Raw genomic sequence first — 16,663 nt, 5'->3', positions numbered from 1 at the left:
AAAGTCAGAGATGACTCCTGCAGTGGGACTGGGAGACAGACTTTTAATACAGGTCATTCTTGGCTGTGAGCGGGAGGGTCACATGCTCTACACAGTAGTCCTGGGGGTGGCTGGGGTGGATGGTGTGTTGCTTAGGTTCGGGGGGTGGGTACCAGGGAGTGGGCCATGTGGAGACTTGCCCATAGAACCAGAGTCAGGGCCTCTCCTACCAGGAGGCTGGGTGGTTTCCCAAAAGCCCTTCCATCCTCCTGCCTACCTCCTTCCACGGAGGTCTGGACCCAGCACTGGTGTCAACAGATCCCACACCCCTGGGAGCAGGGGAAGCCCAGGCCCCAGTGGGGTTCTTGGGAGATGACCCAGTAATCAGTTGCAGAAGGCTGGGGGTGGCCCCAGAAAGCCAGAGAGACAAGCACTCAGCTGTCCCCCCTATAAACAGATGAGGAAACTGAGGCCCAGAGGGGGCAAGGCGCTGACCTGCCCAAGGTGACACAGAGAGCCTGCCCTCCGAGTGTCGTAACTGCGCGGCACAGCAAGCTGGCCCAGCCCCCTTCTCTGGCCGAGGTTACTCCTCTAGGAGATGGGTGCACAGTGCATCGAGGCCTTGCCAACCCAATTAACCCCTGTAACTGATGCTGTTGATATGGCCGTGTTCTTACTAAGCTCTTCTGGGTAAGTTGGAAACCCGGTGAAGATAGAGCAAGTCTGTCTGCAATAACACACATCACAGGCACACAGAGGGTGTGCAGTGAAGCTGTGTGGGTGTGTAAGAGCGTGGGCGAGTGTGTGGCTGGTTGGACGGCGTGCCCTCCCTGCCCCAGCGCTGAGCTGCGGGCCTGCTCCCTGATTCCCTGTGATATGGATGCAGCCGGCACATCCTGCTCCCCTGGTGCACCAGGGCACGGAGCCGGGAGCGGGTGCCACGGCGTCAGGGGGCAGGAGCCAGCTCCCCCGAGATGTGGAGCAGCTGGCACGGAGGCCTGAGACTAACAAGACGTGATTGAATGGGAGTGGACGGAAACCCGGCACCTCGGGTGAAACCAAAACAGATACTTCCCGGAGCTGCCTGACGACATTCTGAGGGCATCGGGGCAGCCTGGCAGGATGTGCGAGGGGGCCTGGGGGTTTGGTTGACATCTCGGACAAGGTGAGGACACACTGCTGTGCATGTTCACGCTGCTTTAACAAGCATGGAGCCGAAGCGAGTGAGGCAGAGGGTCCCTGGTGCTTGTCACCACTCCAACCATGTTGGTGCTGAGGCTTAGCTCTAGGTGACGCCTTTTAGGAGGGACCCTGACAGCAAGCATGACCCAGCACGGCTGGACCCAAGGGTGTGGGACTTGACACCATGGAGTAGGGAGAGCAGTAGAGGACTTGAGGCCATTTAGGCTGGATATGCGGATGGCAGAAGTATGAGATAACAGTTGAACAAATACCAGAAGGACCTCTGAGGAGGACTCTTGGCCGCAGTGGCTCCAGATAGGCTGTGTCTGGCCAGTGGCAGGCTGGGACCAGTGAGTCGACAGAGGTATAGCAGCTAGGTCTGGCTTTGTAATATAAAGAAATCTCTAACAGTCAGAGCTGTTCAAGAAGGGAGTCAGTAGCCTCAGATGGGTGCTGAGATCCCTGTCCCTGGAGGTATGCAAATCAGGGGAAGTCATATCTGCAGGGATCCTGGGAAGTCTGGTAGTTCTAAGAGCTCAGGCCAGTTCAAGTTCCTGGCTATGTGGTCTAGGGCAGATGATGGCACCTCTCTGAGCCTGTTTCCTCATCTGAGAAATAGGAGGCATCAGCAGAGCCATGAGGCTAAAGAGAAGGCTCAGCACGTTTCTTGCACACCACGAGCACCTCATCAGTAGTGGAACCCCTCCCGCTGATGGCTCAAGTCCTGACTCAGTGGAGTCGGGGAACTCCAGGATCTCCTTCTGTCCCTCGTCCCTGTCCCCGATCTGTCACTCCACACATCATGTTCTGGCACCTGCTAAATGTCTGACCCTGTTCCAGGCATGGAGGTTACAGTTTCGAACAAGGTAAAGCCTCCTTTGATTTTATGATGGTGGCGGGGAGGGGATGATAAGGAGCTAAATCGTGTCTGGTATTGTTGAGGCCTCTGAAGGAACCAAAGCAAGTGAATCATCTCAGATTTGGTATCAGGGAGGGCGAGGTTGAGGAGAGCAGTTGAGCAGAGACCTGAATGAAGTGAGGTAGTGGGTTGTGTGGATATTGGGGGAAGGGCACGCCAAGCAGAGAGAGTAGCATGTGCAAAGGTCCTGAGATGGGCATGTGCCTGGGGATACTGGAGGAGCATACCTGGCCTGGACTAAGTACTTCCTGATGAATGGATATGTTGAATTCTCTCTCGGTTTATGGCTGGTCCACTCTCACATGCTTTCCTGGTCGGGAGGAAGGTGTCTACTCAAGGGGCAGGAAACCCAAAAGATGGCCCACAGGTCCAGTCCCTGTGATGGACCCAGCTCTTTGGAGGAAGTTGGGGACGGAGGGGGCCTTGGTGTTTCATCTGTTAGATGAAGTCAACAGCACCAACCATGCAGGGCTAATACGAGATTCAGGGAATGTGAAATATCAGATGCAGATGAGTCTGTTTAGCTCTTATGGGAAAGGGACTGAAGCCCCAAGAGGTTAATTAAAGTGCCCTGTGTCACACAGCACAGCATTCACTCTCAGGACCCTTTGCCTCCCACATCCATGCTTTCTTTTTTCCTCTCTGTCCTGCAGCTGGGGCCCTTTGTACCTGAAATCCTGATGGTTCATTTACCAGACAGTAGTTCAGGGCCGAAGGTATAATTATCCCATTTCACAGGTGAGGAAGCAAGGCCCAGAGCAGCCTGCCCCAGGAGCCCTGGTGATGTGGAGGCAGTGACAAGACCCAGTATCCAGTTCCCAGGGGGTGGCAGGCTTTGTCCCTGAGGGCAGAGCGGTGGCAGCCGACCTCTGGGACCCCTAGCTTGGTGCTGTGCTTCCAGCAGAGGTGAGGTGGCCGCCCGCCCCTTGAGTTCTGGCTGGACCCCAGGGGTCCTCGGTTCTCCTAATCCTGGGTAATGGCATTGACACAGACAGTGTCAGTGGCACCTCAGGGAGCCTTGGCCAGCCGGCTCAGGGAGAAGCCCGTGCCAGGGCTGATCAGCTGCTGCAAATGAGATTTCCCTGGCTAAGCTTCACGCCCTGCTCCTGGGAGGTCCAACACGCACGGCATCTCCCCCATCCGCTCCCGGGACCCCACCAACACCCATGAGGGTGTGACGTTATGGGCGGGAGCTGTGCATTCACCAGACCTACTGCCCCGTAGAGAGTGTTTGTCTCCACTGTGTCCTCAGGTTTTGTGGGAGCCCTGCAAGATGGGAGACACTCACCTTGCCACACAGGTGGAAAAACTGAGGTCTGGCAAGGACCCAGGGTCTCAGAGTCAGCGGCCCCACCTCTTGCCTTCTGACCTCCGCCCACCCCCATTCCCCACCCCAGCCGCCCTGAGCCTGTGGACACACAGGCCTTTACCCTGTCCATCCTCTTGCCCGGCCCAGGCAGGAGTGGCCCAATGACTCCCTAACCCTCCCAGCCCCACAGCCTGGGGTGGAGAGGTCAAGGCTCTCCTCTGACTGGGGAGCTTGGTGGTCGGCCTGAAGTGAAAGGGTCTGGGGGGATGTGACCGAGGGCTTCAGGGAGCCTGAGTCCAGGGGAACCCTGATGGGCTTCTGAGGAAATCATGAGAAGAGCCTCATGAAGGATGGTAGCTAACATTCTCTGAGGCCACCTGCTCTGCCCCAGGCAGCGTGCTTGCCCTGCAGCCCTGCAGGGAGGGATCATTCAAACCCACTTCCCAGGCAGAGAAACTCGCCCGTGCCCAGCGTCCTGGGGCAGCTGGGGGGCAGGGCCCCTGTCGGGGGAGTAAGCTCCCAGAGAGGATTCGAGCTTGGAGTATCAGGGTCTGTCGCTGCAACCCTGGGTCCTGCGCAGACCTGCCACCAGCTGGATGTGCCCTTCCCAGTCCTGGCCTCAGCTTCCCCATGACAGTGACTGGGGTTGGGAAGAGCCAGGACGCCTCGTCCCGGTTGCTCAGAGGCTCTAGGATTCCGAGTCCATGGAGGGGTCTTCAATCCTGGCCACTGGAGGAGGGCGCAGAATCCAATAGGGTCAACCAGTGACTTGAGGGTGGGTGCTGAACCCTGGAGAGAGGGGAGGGCTCTGCCCAGGGTGATTGGATGTCCTGAGGCCATGCCCAGCTCCAAACAGAGACCCCTGGCCCCTCATCAATTCCTCTCAGACCCTCATGGTCTCGCCGACTCTTCCTTCTGTGCAGGGGTGTCCACATGAGAGCGGACATCATGCAGTGTGTAGCCTGCTAGACTGGGGTCCCCAGGACCCCTCGATGGCACGCTGCCCCCCAACTTTGCCGCATTCCATCTCTGTGGTGGCAGGAGACAGAAACCCTCAGAGATGCTGGTCTGCCCCCCTCTCTGGCCAGAGGTCACTCAATACCCCACACCTATGGGAGTGGGGCGAGGGTGGGACATTAGGGGAGGGGTCCAGGTCAGCTGGGAGCACTACTCCTTGCTGCACAAGCCCTGGCGCCTGGCCACTGGCCCACCGTTGGCTTCCCAGGGTGGCCACACCCTCCCAGGTTTTGCACCAGTTGCCTCCTGGGCAGTAAAGACCTCTGCTTCCAACAGCCGCTTCATGCCTCGGGCTGGTCACAGACAGCATCTTGGTGGCTTCAGAGCTCATCTGTCTCCCTGGCCCCTGGGTGGGTGGGCGGAGTGGGCAGCTGGACTATGTGCCCTCCCTCGAAGCCCCCACATTTGTCATCTCGCCGAGCTTCTCTGCCGATCGATTCCTCCGTCTCCCATGCTCCCTCTCCATTTATCTCTATTCCTCTGCCTCTCCCTGCTCAGCTGGCTCCAGATTTTGGCTTCTCCCTCCTCCTCAGCTCTCACCTCTGGTCTGCAGCTCCTCACTTCCTCTCTCTCACCAGCCCCTGGCGTGTGGGGCGGGGCGGGGTGGGGGGGCGGATAGGGTCCTGGTTCCTCCCAGTAGTGTCTGGGCTGGGGCATCACTCCTGCGGGAGCAGAGGGAGGCCCGGCCCCCAGGACGCTCAGCCCTAGGCCTGGCAGCACCGCACCCCTCCCCACACCTCGAGTGGGTGTGCAGCCGGGCGGGGGGCCAAGTGCTGCTGTCAGCGCCTTAGCGGCCTTGCCGTCCCCCCTCCCTGGCTGCGTCAGGCCTCGACGGGTGGTGGGCAGGCAGCCCGGGGACGGGGACAGGCGGTTGACGCACACGGGAAGATGGGACGGGGTGATGGGGAGCCTCCTTCCCACTCTGAGTCATGGGGGAGGGTGGGGGGAGCTGGACACCGGGAGGAGCAGGAGAGAGGGCGGGGTCACCTTGAGGGCCGAGGTGGGCAGAGCTCAGAGGGGCTAGGGGAGGGGCACGGGTGCCACCGTACCCCTTGGACTGTTTGGGAAGGGAGGAGGCAGGAAGGGACTAGTGCGCCCCCCGCCCCGCCCCGGCCCTCTCTCAAGCCTGGGCCCCTTCGCCTACTCCCCTCCCCTCCCCTCCCCTTTGCCTCTTCCCACACCCTCAGCTTGGCCTGGGATTTCCAAGAGTCTGGCCAGCTTTGCCTGCCTGCTAGCTGCTAGGTCTGCCTGAGTGGGTTCCGCTTTGAGCAACTCAGATCTGAGGGTGGCGGAGGGCGGGGTGGGGGGGGTGCTGACGCGGCTAAAGTCGCACGTGTGCATACATACACACACACTCATGTGGGACACACATGCTTATTAACATGTCAACATAAAGGCAGGCGGAAGCCTGCATTTCCATGAGATGCCCCACATGCATCCCTTCCCACCCCTCCACTCGCAGATCGCCCCTTCTTACTCCGCTGTTCACTCCTGTAGCTGGCCAGGCGGGCACATGACCTGTGCACACGGGCATGCGTGTGCACACGCCGGCCTGCACACCCGTCTACTCATACACGCCAGCACAGCCGGTGCTCTGAGCCAGCGCACACCTGCACATCACCTGCATACAAATGCAGTCCCTAGATGTTCTCAGCCGGCGGAGGCGCAGAGGAAGGGTCCTCTGACAGGCCAGACCTGGCAAGTCAACCTCCTCCCGGTCAGCCTCCCTGCCTGGCGGGGAGGGGCACTGGGGCCCCAAAGGGGTAGGACTGGCCTGAGGCCCCCTGGGAGCCAGCTGCCACGTCAGAAGGGAGCCCAGGTCTCCTGACTCCAGCCCTGAGAATGTGCTTGGCAGAGCCAAGGACAAAAATGCTCTCTGCTGCCTGGGGACCCCCATTTTGACCCGCAGCCTCGTGGTTACCTCCTCCCCTGCCCCCATCCAGCCTCTCAGCCTGAGCTGGCCCAGGGACTGGTGGTGGGGGCTGGTGGGGGGGGGGGTGGGGGGGGTCGAGGAGGTGTGAGGCTGACCCCCTGTGGCGACCGTGATCATCACAGCCTCTGATGCTGCATCCGCCTTCCATCCGAGGGGACATCTGGACGTCCTGTTCACTTGCCACCTCAATGAAAACTGCCTGCCTGTGCTGCTCTGGGGACTTCTCTCCCTCTCCACTTCCCTTTCCTCAGTTCCAGCCCTCTGGGGCTCAGGGCTGTAAATTGGTTTTGCTTTTAACAGCAAAGGTTTCACATTTCTTCTTAAAGCGCTCTCTTTCCTGGAGTTTCCCGGGAGGAGGAGCGGGAGGCAGAGGTGGCCCTTGTGAACAGTCTTTGGCTTCCTTGATCCAAACATGGGTTTCTCTGGCTTAATCTTCACATCCCTGGCCAGTGCCTAGGTTGGAGGGAGGGAGGGCAGAGTTCTTCCCGCAGTCAGGAGAGCACTGGGTGTGTGAGACTGATCTGGGTGCGGGGCCGTGTCTGGCTTGCTGGGAGACCAGGCAGGTCCCCCCTAGATTGAAATTCACGAAATTGAGGGTCTGCAGGCCAGGAGCCCTGCACAGCCTCCCCTGACCCCCTGCAAGTCGAGCATGGGCAACATGGCTCACTTTACTTCTCCCCCCATCAGAGGCCCGGCAGGGGCCTGGTCCCCAATTTACAGATGTGGAGACAAGACTTAAGAGGTGGTGCAGTCCATCTGACTAATTGGGCAGGGTGGATGGGGCTCCAGGCCTGATTTGCTGCTGGCTCAGGAACCTTGATCCTGGCCATGACCCAGGCTGCAGTATGTGACTCTGGGCAGGTCACTGCCCCTCTCTGGGCCTCTAACGCTCCAGCCACTGAGGAGATGCCTGGGCATTCCAGATGCCTCTGACTTCTGCCTGAGGCACCCCCTGCAGGATCAGGGTTGGGGGTGCCCCCTACTGGAAAGCACTTTGAGGAGGGGCTATTGGGAGTGTGTCTGGGTTCCCAGACTCGCCCTCTCTTTCCCTCGGCTCTGCTTTTGCTGTAAGAAGAGCTCATCTCATGCCCTCCCACTGCGGGAGACCCCAGCCGCTGTGCAACCCCCTGCCTGGGGGGCTCGCAGCCATGTTGCTCTGCTCCCCCTCCCCCATGGAAGCCGAGACAAGGGAATTATTTTTGGAACAAGAGCAGTTACACAACAAATGAATTATTTATCTTTGGGCATGGAGGAGAGGAGGCATTTTGCTGGGCTCCTTAATTCATTTCTGGATTGGAGGGTGGCTGCTCGGGTACGTGGCCATGTGTGTACGGGCCTGTCGTCGTACACAAGACTGTAGGTGTGCTTGTGAGTGTGTGTGTGTGGTTGCGTGCACCTGTCTATATGTGAGCTTGCCATGCAGTTCTGATTCACCTGGGGGCATGTGGGTCATTGCGCAGGCAGGTGGACGAGTGTGGACACAAGGATGCTGACGCGTGTATGTGTATCTGCACCTGCCTTGTTAAGTCTCCAGTCTCCCTTCTTTGTCTCCTGGCTTCAGACACTCCCCTCACCCCTCCCTCTTGTTTCTTTGATCTCCCTCCTCCCAGGTCCTCTGGCCCCCTCCTCCCCCTCTTGCCCCCCTGCCACCTCCCTTCTTTTACGTAACAGGGACCCAGAGTGCTGCTGGCACAGGACGCCCCGGGAGGGGGTGGGAGTGGGGCTGGGGGCCTGTGCTGGAGCTTAGAGAGCTGCCCTGAGCCTTCACACTGATCCGTCACCCCCTCTCGGTGCTGCCTTTCAGGAACCAGGTGACAGACGGGTCCCTTCCTTCCTGTCCCCGTCTTTCGTGCTCCCCCCTCAGAGTCCCAGTCTCCAGCCTCCTGTGGGAATCGTCTGAAACTCTGAGCCCGGAGTCCCAGGAGGAAGAGGAAGAGGCGGAGCAAGTCAAGCCCCGAGAACCTGGGCATCTTCCTGGCAGGAAAGGAGCACCTCGGGGAAGCAGGCTGTGGGGCCCGCAGCCCCCCCTGGCCTTGGTCTGGCTCTGGTGCCTGGTGACTGTGGGTAGCACCCCAGAAGGCCCCCTGACGGTTGGCACTGGCCGTGCCCGCGTCACCTGGGGCCCCCGAGCTGGGGGTCCCACCAAAGATGGTGGCAGCCCCAGGGAGGACTGTGCTGCTGGCCCCAACCTCTGGCCACTAGGCCCCCCGGCGCCCCGGCCCCCCACCCTGAGCCAGGCCTGAGAGGGGGCCGTGGCCGGAGCCATGCTGCGCCTGGGGCTGTGCGCAGCCGCGCTGCTGTGCGTGTGCCGGCCGGGAACCGTGCGCGCCGACTGCTGGCTCATCGAGGGCGACAAGGGGTACGTGTGGCTGGCCATCTGCAGCCAGAACCAGCCACCCTACGAGACCATCCCGCAGCACATCAACAGCACGGTGCACGACCTGCGGCTCAACGAGAACAAGCTCAAGGCCGTGCTCTACTCCTCGCTCAACCGCTTCGGGAACCTCACCGACCTCAACCTCACCAAGAACGAGATCTCCTACATAGAGGACGGCGCCTTCCTGGGCCAGTCGAGCCTGCAGGTGCTGCAGCTGGGCTACAACAAGCTCAGCAACCTGACCGAGGGCATGCTGCGGGGCATGGGCCGCCTGCAGTTCCTCTTCGTGCAGCACAACCTCATCGAGGTGGTGACGCCCGCCGCCTTCTCCGAGTGCCCGAGCCTCATCAGCATTGACCTGTCCTCCAACCGCCTCAGCCGTCTCGACGGCGCCACCTTCGCCAGCCTGGCCAGCCTCATGGTGTGCGAGCTGGCCGGCAACCCCTTCAACTGCGAGTGCGACCTCTTCGGCTTCCTGGCCTGGCTCGTGGTCTTCAACAATGTCACCAAGAACTATGACCGCCTGCAGTGTGAGTCGCCGCGTGAGTTCGCTGGCTACCCGCTGCTGGTGCCCCGGCCCTACCACAGCCTCAACGCCATCACCGTGCTCCAGGCCAAGTGCCGAAACGGCTCGCTGCCCGCCCGGCCTGCAAGCCACCCCACGCCCTATTCCACCGACACCCAGAGGGAGCCTGACGAGAACTCAGGCTTCAGCCCCGACGAGATCCTGTCGGTGGAGCCGCCGGCCTCATCCACCACGGACGCGTCGGCGGGGCCGGCCATCAAGCTGCACCAGGTCACCTTCACCTCAGCCACGCTGGTGGTCATCATCCCGCACCCCTATAGCAAGATGTACGTGCTGGTCCAATACAACAACAGCTACTTCTCCGACGTCATGACACTCAAGAACAAGAAGGAGATCGTGACGCTGGACAAGCTGCGGGCACACACCGAGTACACGTTCTGCGTGACCTCACTGCGAAACAGCCGCCGCTTCAATCACACCTGCCTGACCTTCACCACCAGGGACCCAGTGCCCGGCGACCTGGCACCCAGCACCTCCACCACTACCCACTACATCATGACCATCCTGGGCTGCCTCTTCGGCATGGTCATTGTGCTGGGAGCCGTCTACTACTGCCTGCGCAAGCGGCGCATGCAGGAGGAGAAGCAGAAGTCGGTCAAGGTCAAGAAAACCATCCTGGAGATGCGCTACGGGGCTGACGTGGACGCCGGCTCCGTGGTCCACGCCACCCAGAAGCTGGGTGAGCCCCCCGTGCTGCCCGTGTCCCGAATGTCCTCCATCCCCTCCATGATCGGGGAGAAGCTGCCCACCACCTCCAAGGGGCTGGAGGCTGGGTTGGACACGCCCAAGGTGGCCACCAAGGGCAACTATATCGAGGTGCGCACGGGCACGGGCAGCGAGGGCCTGGCGCGGCCAGAGGATGACCTCCCTGAGCTGGAGAACGGCCAGGGCTCCGCTGCTGAGATCTCCACCATCGCCAAAGAGGTGGACAAGGTCAACCAGATCATTAACAATTGCATCGATGCCCTCAAGCTGGATTCGGCCTCTTTCCTGGGGAGTGGCAGTGGTGGTGGGGACCCCGAGATGGCCTTCGAGTGCCAGTCCCTCCCTGCAGCCTCCACCACCTCCTCCACCGCCACCCCTGTTCCTGGGGTGCTGGAGCGCCCCAGCTTCCTCTCGCCCCCCTATAAGGAGGGCTCCCATCACCCGCTGCAGCGCCAGCTGAGCGCCGATGCCGCCGTGGCTCGTAAGACCTGCAGCGTCTCCTCCAGCGGCTCCATCAAGAGCGCCAAGGTCTTCAGCCTGGACGTGCCGGATCATCCGGCCACTCCGGGGCTGGCCACGGGCGACTCCAAGTACATCGAGAAGGGCAGCCCCCTCAACAGCCCGCTGGACCGGCTCCCGCTGGTGCCGGCCAGCAGCAGCGGGAGTAGCGGCGGCGGTGGCGGCGGCGTCCACCACCTGGAGGTGAAGCCCGCCTACCACTGCAGCGAGCACCGGCACAGCTTCCCGGCCCTGTACTACGAGGAGGGCACCGACAGCCTGAGCCAGCGCGTGTCCTTCCTCAAGCCGCTGGCCCGCACCAAGCGGGACTCCACCTACTCGCAGCTCTCCCCCAGACACTACTACTCAGGGTACTCCTCCAGCCCTGAGTACTCGTCCGAGAGCACGCACAAGATCTGGGAGCGCTTCCGGCCCTACAAGAAGCACCACCGGGAGGAGGTGTACATGGCCGCCGGCCACGCCCTGCGCAAGAAGGTCCAGTTCGCCAAGGACGAGGACCTGCATGACATCCTCGATTACTGGAAGGGGGTCTCGGCCCAGCAGAAGCTGTGACCCTCTCCCCACCCCCGACCCCGGTGAGGTTGGAGGGGGAGGGCCAGGGGCACGCGGGGAAGGGCCAGGGCGGCGGGCCGGGCGCGCTGGGGGCCGAGGAGTGGACGCACACGCACACCCGCACGCACGCACCCACGCACACACCTGACCACCACCTGACTGTGAACAACCACCACCCGACAATAACGGACAGGAAAACAAAGACATGTTCTCCTTAAAGTTTACACACTGATACCGAAACCAGTCGTCTTTACTGTGCTGCCCAGGGACTCTGCCGGGGTGTGCGGGCCGGGTTGGGGGCGGGGGGAGGGGCAGACGAGGAAGCCAGAAGAGGGTGTGGGGTCTGGGGCTCTGGGACTAGGGACAGGTTTTGGGGTAAAGGAGCCTGGGGTGGAGATGGACCCAAGCTCCCCTGGGGCAGGGAGGGGGTCCCCCCAGATGGGGGACAGGTTACTGGGAGACTTAGTAGCAGATGGACATTGGGCATCGTCTTCTCCCTTTATGGATGGGGAGACCGAGGCCCAGAGGAAGGGAGTGATAGCCCCAGGGTCATGTGGCAGGTTAGAGGCAGTCTCCCAGTTTCCAAGCCCAGTGCTGTCCCCCACTCCCCCGGTGGCTCCTCTGGGGCCCTCACCCTCTGCTCATCCACTACCCGGTTCCAGAGCTGTGGTCTCCTGGAGCTGAGGGGTCAGGCAGGTGCTTTTCCTTTCTAGAAAGGCTTATGGCCACGCCCCCAGGGCGTGGAACTGTGATTCATCATGGGTGGCTGTTGGTGGGGGGGTCTCTGCCCCCTGATGCCAGCACCCAGGAGAAGTGGGAGGTCCTGGTCATAGGGGAGGTGCAGGCATGGGACGGCCCACCAGCCCACTTCAAGTGTCTTCCAAGTAGCCTGGGAGCTGTGGATGGGGTCTGAGGAGAGTGCCTGGGCCAGCGGCCTCGCCGTCTCAGGTGCAGGCCTCCACACCCCAGCCCCCCAGCCTCTCTGGGCCTCCAAGACCCCTGCTCATCCCAGAAGGGCAGGGGTGAGCTGTGATACCTGAGAGCAGCCGGGAGGTGGAGTCCACTGGGGGCCTTCCTGCTTCTGCCCCTACGTCCTGGCCTCCCACCTGCCAGACCCCTGCTGTTGGCTCTCCGGGCAGCATCTCAGCCTGCCCAGAGGAAGGAGGGCCTTCTGGGGCTTTTCCACTTACACCCTCTTGGCTGCCTATCCCCACCTTACCCACTGGCCTGAGAGGCCCCCATGTTTCCATGGAAATGGCCGCTCCTCCCATGCTGACCCCTACCCAACATCGAACAAAGCACAAATGGTGAGCACCCCCCGCACCCCTCCTGGGAAGGAGCAGGCTGGGTTCCTGGGGCCCCTCCCCCTCCCTGGCCTGCCTCTGTCGCCATGGCAACCCAGAGCCTGGCAGTTGGGACCGTTGGGCTTCTGGGGGCTCTCTCTCTGTCATTGTGGGTGGCAGAGGGCGGTGAGGGAGGGCAGGGCCAGATGGGGTGGCTGCCTTTCTCACGAGCTAGGGGCTTCCTGGGGTCAGCTCTAAGGGACAGATCTGGGGTCCTGAGACTGTCTTGGAGACTGTCTTGAACACTGTCAGGGTGCTGAGGGGCCAGAGTCAGCTCCCCTGCACCTGTGGATGGGAGGTGGGCCAGTGGGGAGTGAGACGACTCTAGCTTTGCCCACCTGCCCATGTGCCCCTTGGCGCCCCACCCACCTCAGGAGCGGAAGGAGCCCACTGGGCTCTCCTCACACTCCTGCTTTCGGCCTGTCACTCAGTTGGGTTCTTGAGTTTTGGGGGTGTGACTGTGGGGTGAGGGTGGGTGCTGGATGGGACCAAGACCTATACTGTGGAGGGGATTCTGACCAGGAAAGCTAGTGCCATTCCCTGGGTGGTGGACACCAGTGACCTTCCTGGGGGAGGACAGTGGAGGGGAAAGAGGCCTTAGGGCTCAACTGAGCCCCACTTGGGAGACGGACCAAGCCTGGGGCTCACTTTGGGGGTGACATTTGCAAAGAAAGGACTGTTCTCCTGGGGGAGTGGAGGGGAGGGGGCCAGCATGGATATGCAGAGCAGACCTCGCCCAACTCCCCAAAACCTGCCCCAACCCCTCCTCACACCGGATTGATGAAACAGAAAAGCAAGCAGAGAAGCAGTGATGTGAGAAAGCAGATTCCCTGTTATATTTGCATGACGATTTTACTGTATTTTTCTGAGCAAACATCTGTCGTGTATGTGCCAGTTTGTCCAGACTCCCTGGCCTTTCCTCCCCGCCGCGCTCCCATTCCCACATTCCCTCTGTTGTGATCTGACAAGCAGCTCTTGAAACCCAGGGAGGGGCCCGCTCTGCAAAAGACCCAAAACAGGTGCCACCAAAAACACCCCCCACCCCCGACTCACCTTCTGTCTTTCTGGACGTCGAGGCCAGCCCACAAGTGCCGCCTCCCCTCCTCCCATCAGCCTTTTCCTGGCCAGGGAAGGGCAGCCCCAGGGAAGGCCACCTGGGGGGACTGCTCCTCTGTTGCACTTGCTCCCATTTTGCAGATGAAGAAGTGGGAGCTCCCCAAAAGGGAGGGGTCTGGTGATTTGCTGGGAGAGTCAGTCACATTGCTGAGTACAGGAGGCCAAGAGCTTGGGGCTTCATGGATGGCTCTACAAGTGGGGGGCTTGGGGCCCTGAGGGAAGAACCCATAAGAGGTTCCCCTCCCTTGAGGTTGGCCTGGGGACAGTGCTGCCCACAGGGAGGAATCCTGCAGCAGGAGCAAGAGCTCCCCTCAAATCCTCCGTCATTCCTGGTTGAAGATGACCTATAAAAACCTCAGATAGGCTGGCTTTGCGGGGCTTCAGAGGATAGGTCCCCATCTTAACTGCAAGGGTCTTCCACTCCAAGAGGTGAACCCATATTCACAGCCCAGGGCATACAGGTCTATGATGCAGATTAAGATGACCTCCTAGGTGCCGGGGTCTTCCACTTCAGGAGGTGAATCCACGTTCACAGCCCAGGGCATACAGGTCTATGAAGCAGAATAAGATGACCTCCTAGGTGCCCAGGCCAGGCCAAAGCTCCGGGGAGTGGGGCACACACTGTCGCTCACCCCAGAGGCTTTTCTGCATCTATGTCCTGTGTCCTGTTCAGGGAAAAATATTCACAAAAGACCGGTGAACATTTACGTCCAGGAATCTGGCTGGCCGGGGTCCTGTGTTTGTAATGGCAATGAGCACGGCGGGCCCCGGGTTCATGGCCTGGGCCGGTCAGGAGGGCAGGCAACCAAGAGAGAAGGGAAAGGGTGGGGGGTGTCCCAGGGAGCAGGTGACAGGGGGGCCTGGTGGAGTGGGGTTGCTGTACCCTGGACCTTCTGGAGGCTGGCTGGGCTCTGAATAAACCTTCACAGGAGCTTCCTTGGCACCTGTCCCTGGGAAGGGGCACCCATGGTCTCCTGGAGAATGCACTAGGGACAGTGACCCCTCTGCTGGAGCTAATGGCCTTCCAGAGGGGAAAAGTGGGGGTCTGGCAGGAAGAAAGCTTAGTCTGGGGTGGCCACCTCCTCGGGGGTCCCAGGCTTGTCTCCTCTCCACAGGAGGGGCCTGTGTTGGCCCCCCAGAGGCTCCTCGCCCCGACCCCTCCTAGGGGACAGAGCAGGAGGATGGTGGTGGCCTGTGTCCAGGCTGGGAAGGAACTGTCTGTGGGGGTGGGGGGTGGTTGGAGTAGAAAGACCCACCTGGGGAAGAGGAGGTCTGCAGAATCCCAGAGAGGCACAGGGAGGAGAGTCTGAGCCTGGCCGAAGGGCTCTGAGGTTCCTAGCAAGGAGTTGCCCACCTGCACCCCTCCTGTCCTGGACTGGACATGTTAACAGATGGGGAAGCAGAAGTACAGGGAGGAAAAGGAAAGAAATCTTCTAGGGTCTCAAAACATACTAAGGCCAGGAGAGGCGCCAGACATGGGGGACAAGAGTGACAGGTCCCGGCTTATAAGGGGCTTACATGCAGTGAAGGGACAGCCACAAAGTGCTCCCCAGTGAATGGACGTTGCACAGAGAATCAAAAACTGGGAGAATAGAGTGAGGCAGGGGCCGGGGGAGTCCTCGGGGCAGGGGAGCCAAGCTCTGAACGACAGAGCCAGAGGACTGGCCTGCTGGCCAGGGGAGGATGACATGGGATGAGGGAGAAGTAAGGTTGTTAGCAGGGGCTGGACGCCCCCGCGTACCTCCTCCGGTGACCTCCACTACTCTGGCCCTGCCCTGCAAGGCCAGCAGCATCCCACCACATTCCTGAGGAGGGAGTGGGGGGCCTTCTTTCTGAGGTGGTGGATGGGTGGTCCAGGCATGAGGAGGCCTGGGGGTGTCAGAGCCCCACAGGGCTTAAGGAGCCCCCCTGAAGCTTGCCCGCCAGGCCAGAGTGAAGGTTCGGGCTTGCCTGACGTCAGGGCTGGTCTCCTCTCTGCCGAGACCTCTGCTACACAGCCTCCTCAGTCCTAGGAGCTGCCGTGCTCCTGGTCTATCCTCCCACCTTTAAGACAGGACCGGTATTCGACTCCTTGTTCTCGTGCCTGCCACCGAGTCCCCCATTAAGGGCATCACTGCTGCCGAGAAGTAGGGAGAGGAAAGGGGGTGGAATGGGGTGGGCTTGAGAGGGTCTGGTCAGCCTCCCCTTCCCTCACCTGCCCCTCACCAAACAAGCACAGGGCTGGGCAGGGCCGAGGGGGTCCGCTCTTGTCCCCTGGCTTCCTCTGCCCCCCCCAACCCCGGCCCTGGGGCCACCAGCCCCTCCATCCCACCCCACAGCTTGGCACCTGGTTTGGGTCCTGCAGAGCTGGGCTCCTGGCCCCGGGCTACGAACCTGTGAACCCCAGCTGTGTGTGGACCTTTCTTCCCGTGGCGGGGCCTGAACTCTCCTTTTCTTCTTTTTGGGGTGGGGGGAGGGGTAACTTCATTTATTTTCTCTTCCCTATATCTGCCTCTCCCTCCTCCCTATTTCCTGTTTTAAACTGAATGGCACGAAATTGTTTTCCTCAACTCGGAGATTCCTGTATGGAGAGAATCAATTTCTATATTTGCAATAAATTTCTTATTTAAAACAATAGGACCAAGGTCTTTGTTGAATGTCGACCCCTCCCTCTGCAAGTTGGGATCCCAGCACCTCCAGTTTCTGGTAGCCAGTTCCCATTTCCCTTTCTCACCAGAGCCTCACACACAGGGACAAGGAAGGGGGCCTATCAAATGGGCAAGTCCTCGCCCATGGTCAAGGAAAAAAGAAGTATGTCCCCCAGACAGCACATGGGCCAGCTGGGAACTCAGGGTCACTTTCCCTGCCCCAAGCCTAGCCGGCTGGGGGCTTTGTGGTGTCATCCCACTAGGAACGTGGGAGCCCAACTGCCACGTGCCCCCACTTCCCCTCCTGGTGTCCTGGCCTCCATTATCACTGGATCTAGACTGTAGAGGTGGGAGGAGCATTGGGCATCACTTCAGTCTCAGCTGATTTCTGGGGGTTACACACTATAGTGAGTGGTCAAGGACCCCACTTTCTCATAGGCCTGCCTCTAACAGCTCTCTGTCCTTAGAAGTTTGGGATGGTGGGAATACCCTTTCTCCT

The 16,663-nt window shown here is 60.6% G+C and overlaps 1 protein-coding gene across 11 annotated transcripts in view; it reads left to right on the top strand.

Moving 5' to 3' along the window:
• Positions 1-16,151, top strand: part of ELFN2 (extracellular leucine rich repeat and fibronectin type III domain containing 2) — a 56,593-nt gene extending 40,442 nt beyond the window's left edge. For all 11 annotated transcript variants that reach the window (XM_043441089.1, XM_043441085.1, XM_043441094.1 and 8 more), the window contains one exon: positions 8,144-16,151. In XM_043441089.1, coding sequence (XP_043297024.1) covers positions 8,604-11,078 — 2,475 coding nt within the window. In that variant the 5' untranslated portion in view covers positions 8,144-8,603 and the 3' untranslated portion in view covers positions 11,079-16,151. The remainder of the gene's footprint in view (positions 1-8,143) is intronic.
• Positions 16,152-16,663: the final 512 nt, after the last annotated feature.

The sequence above is a fragment of the Cervus canadensis genome, chromosome 21, assembly GCF_019320065.1.
Source record: "Cervus canadensis isolate Bull #8, Minnesota chromosome 21, ASM1932006v1, whole genome shotgun sequence".
In the NCBI taxonomy this organism is placed as follows: Eukaryota; Metazoa; Chordata; class Mammalia; order Artiodactyla; family Cervidae; genus Cervus; species Cervus canadensis.
The sequence above is the reverse complement of the archived record's forward strand: the minus strand, read 5'-3'. Positions and strand labels throughout refer to the sequence as shown.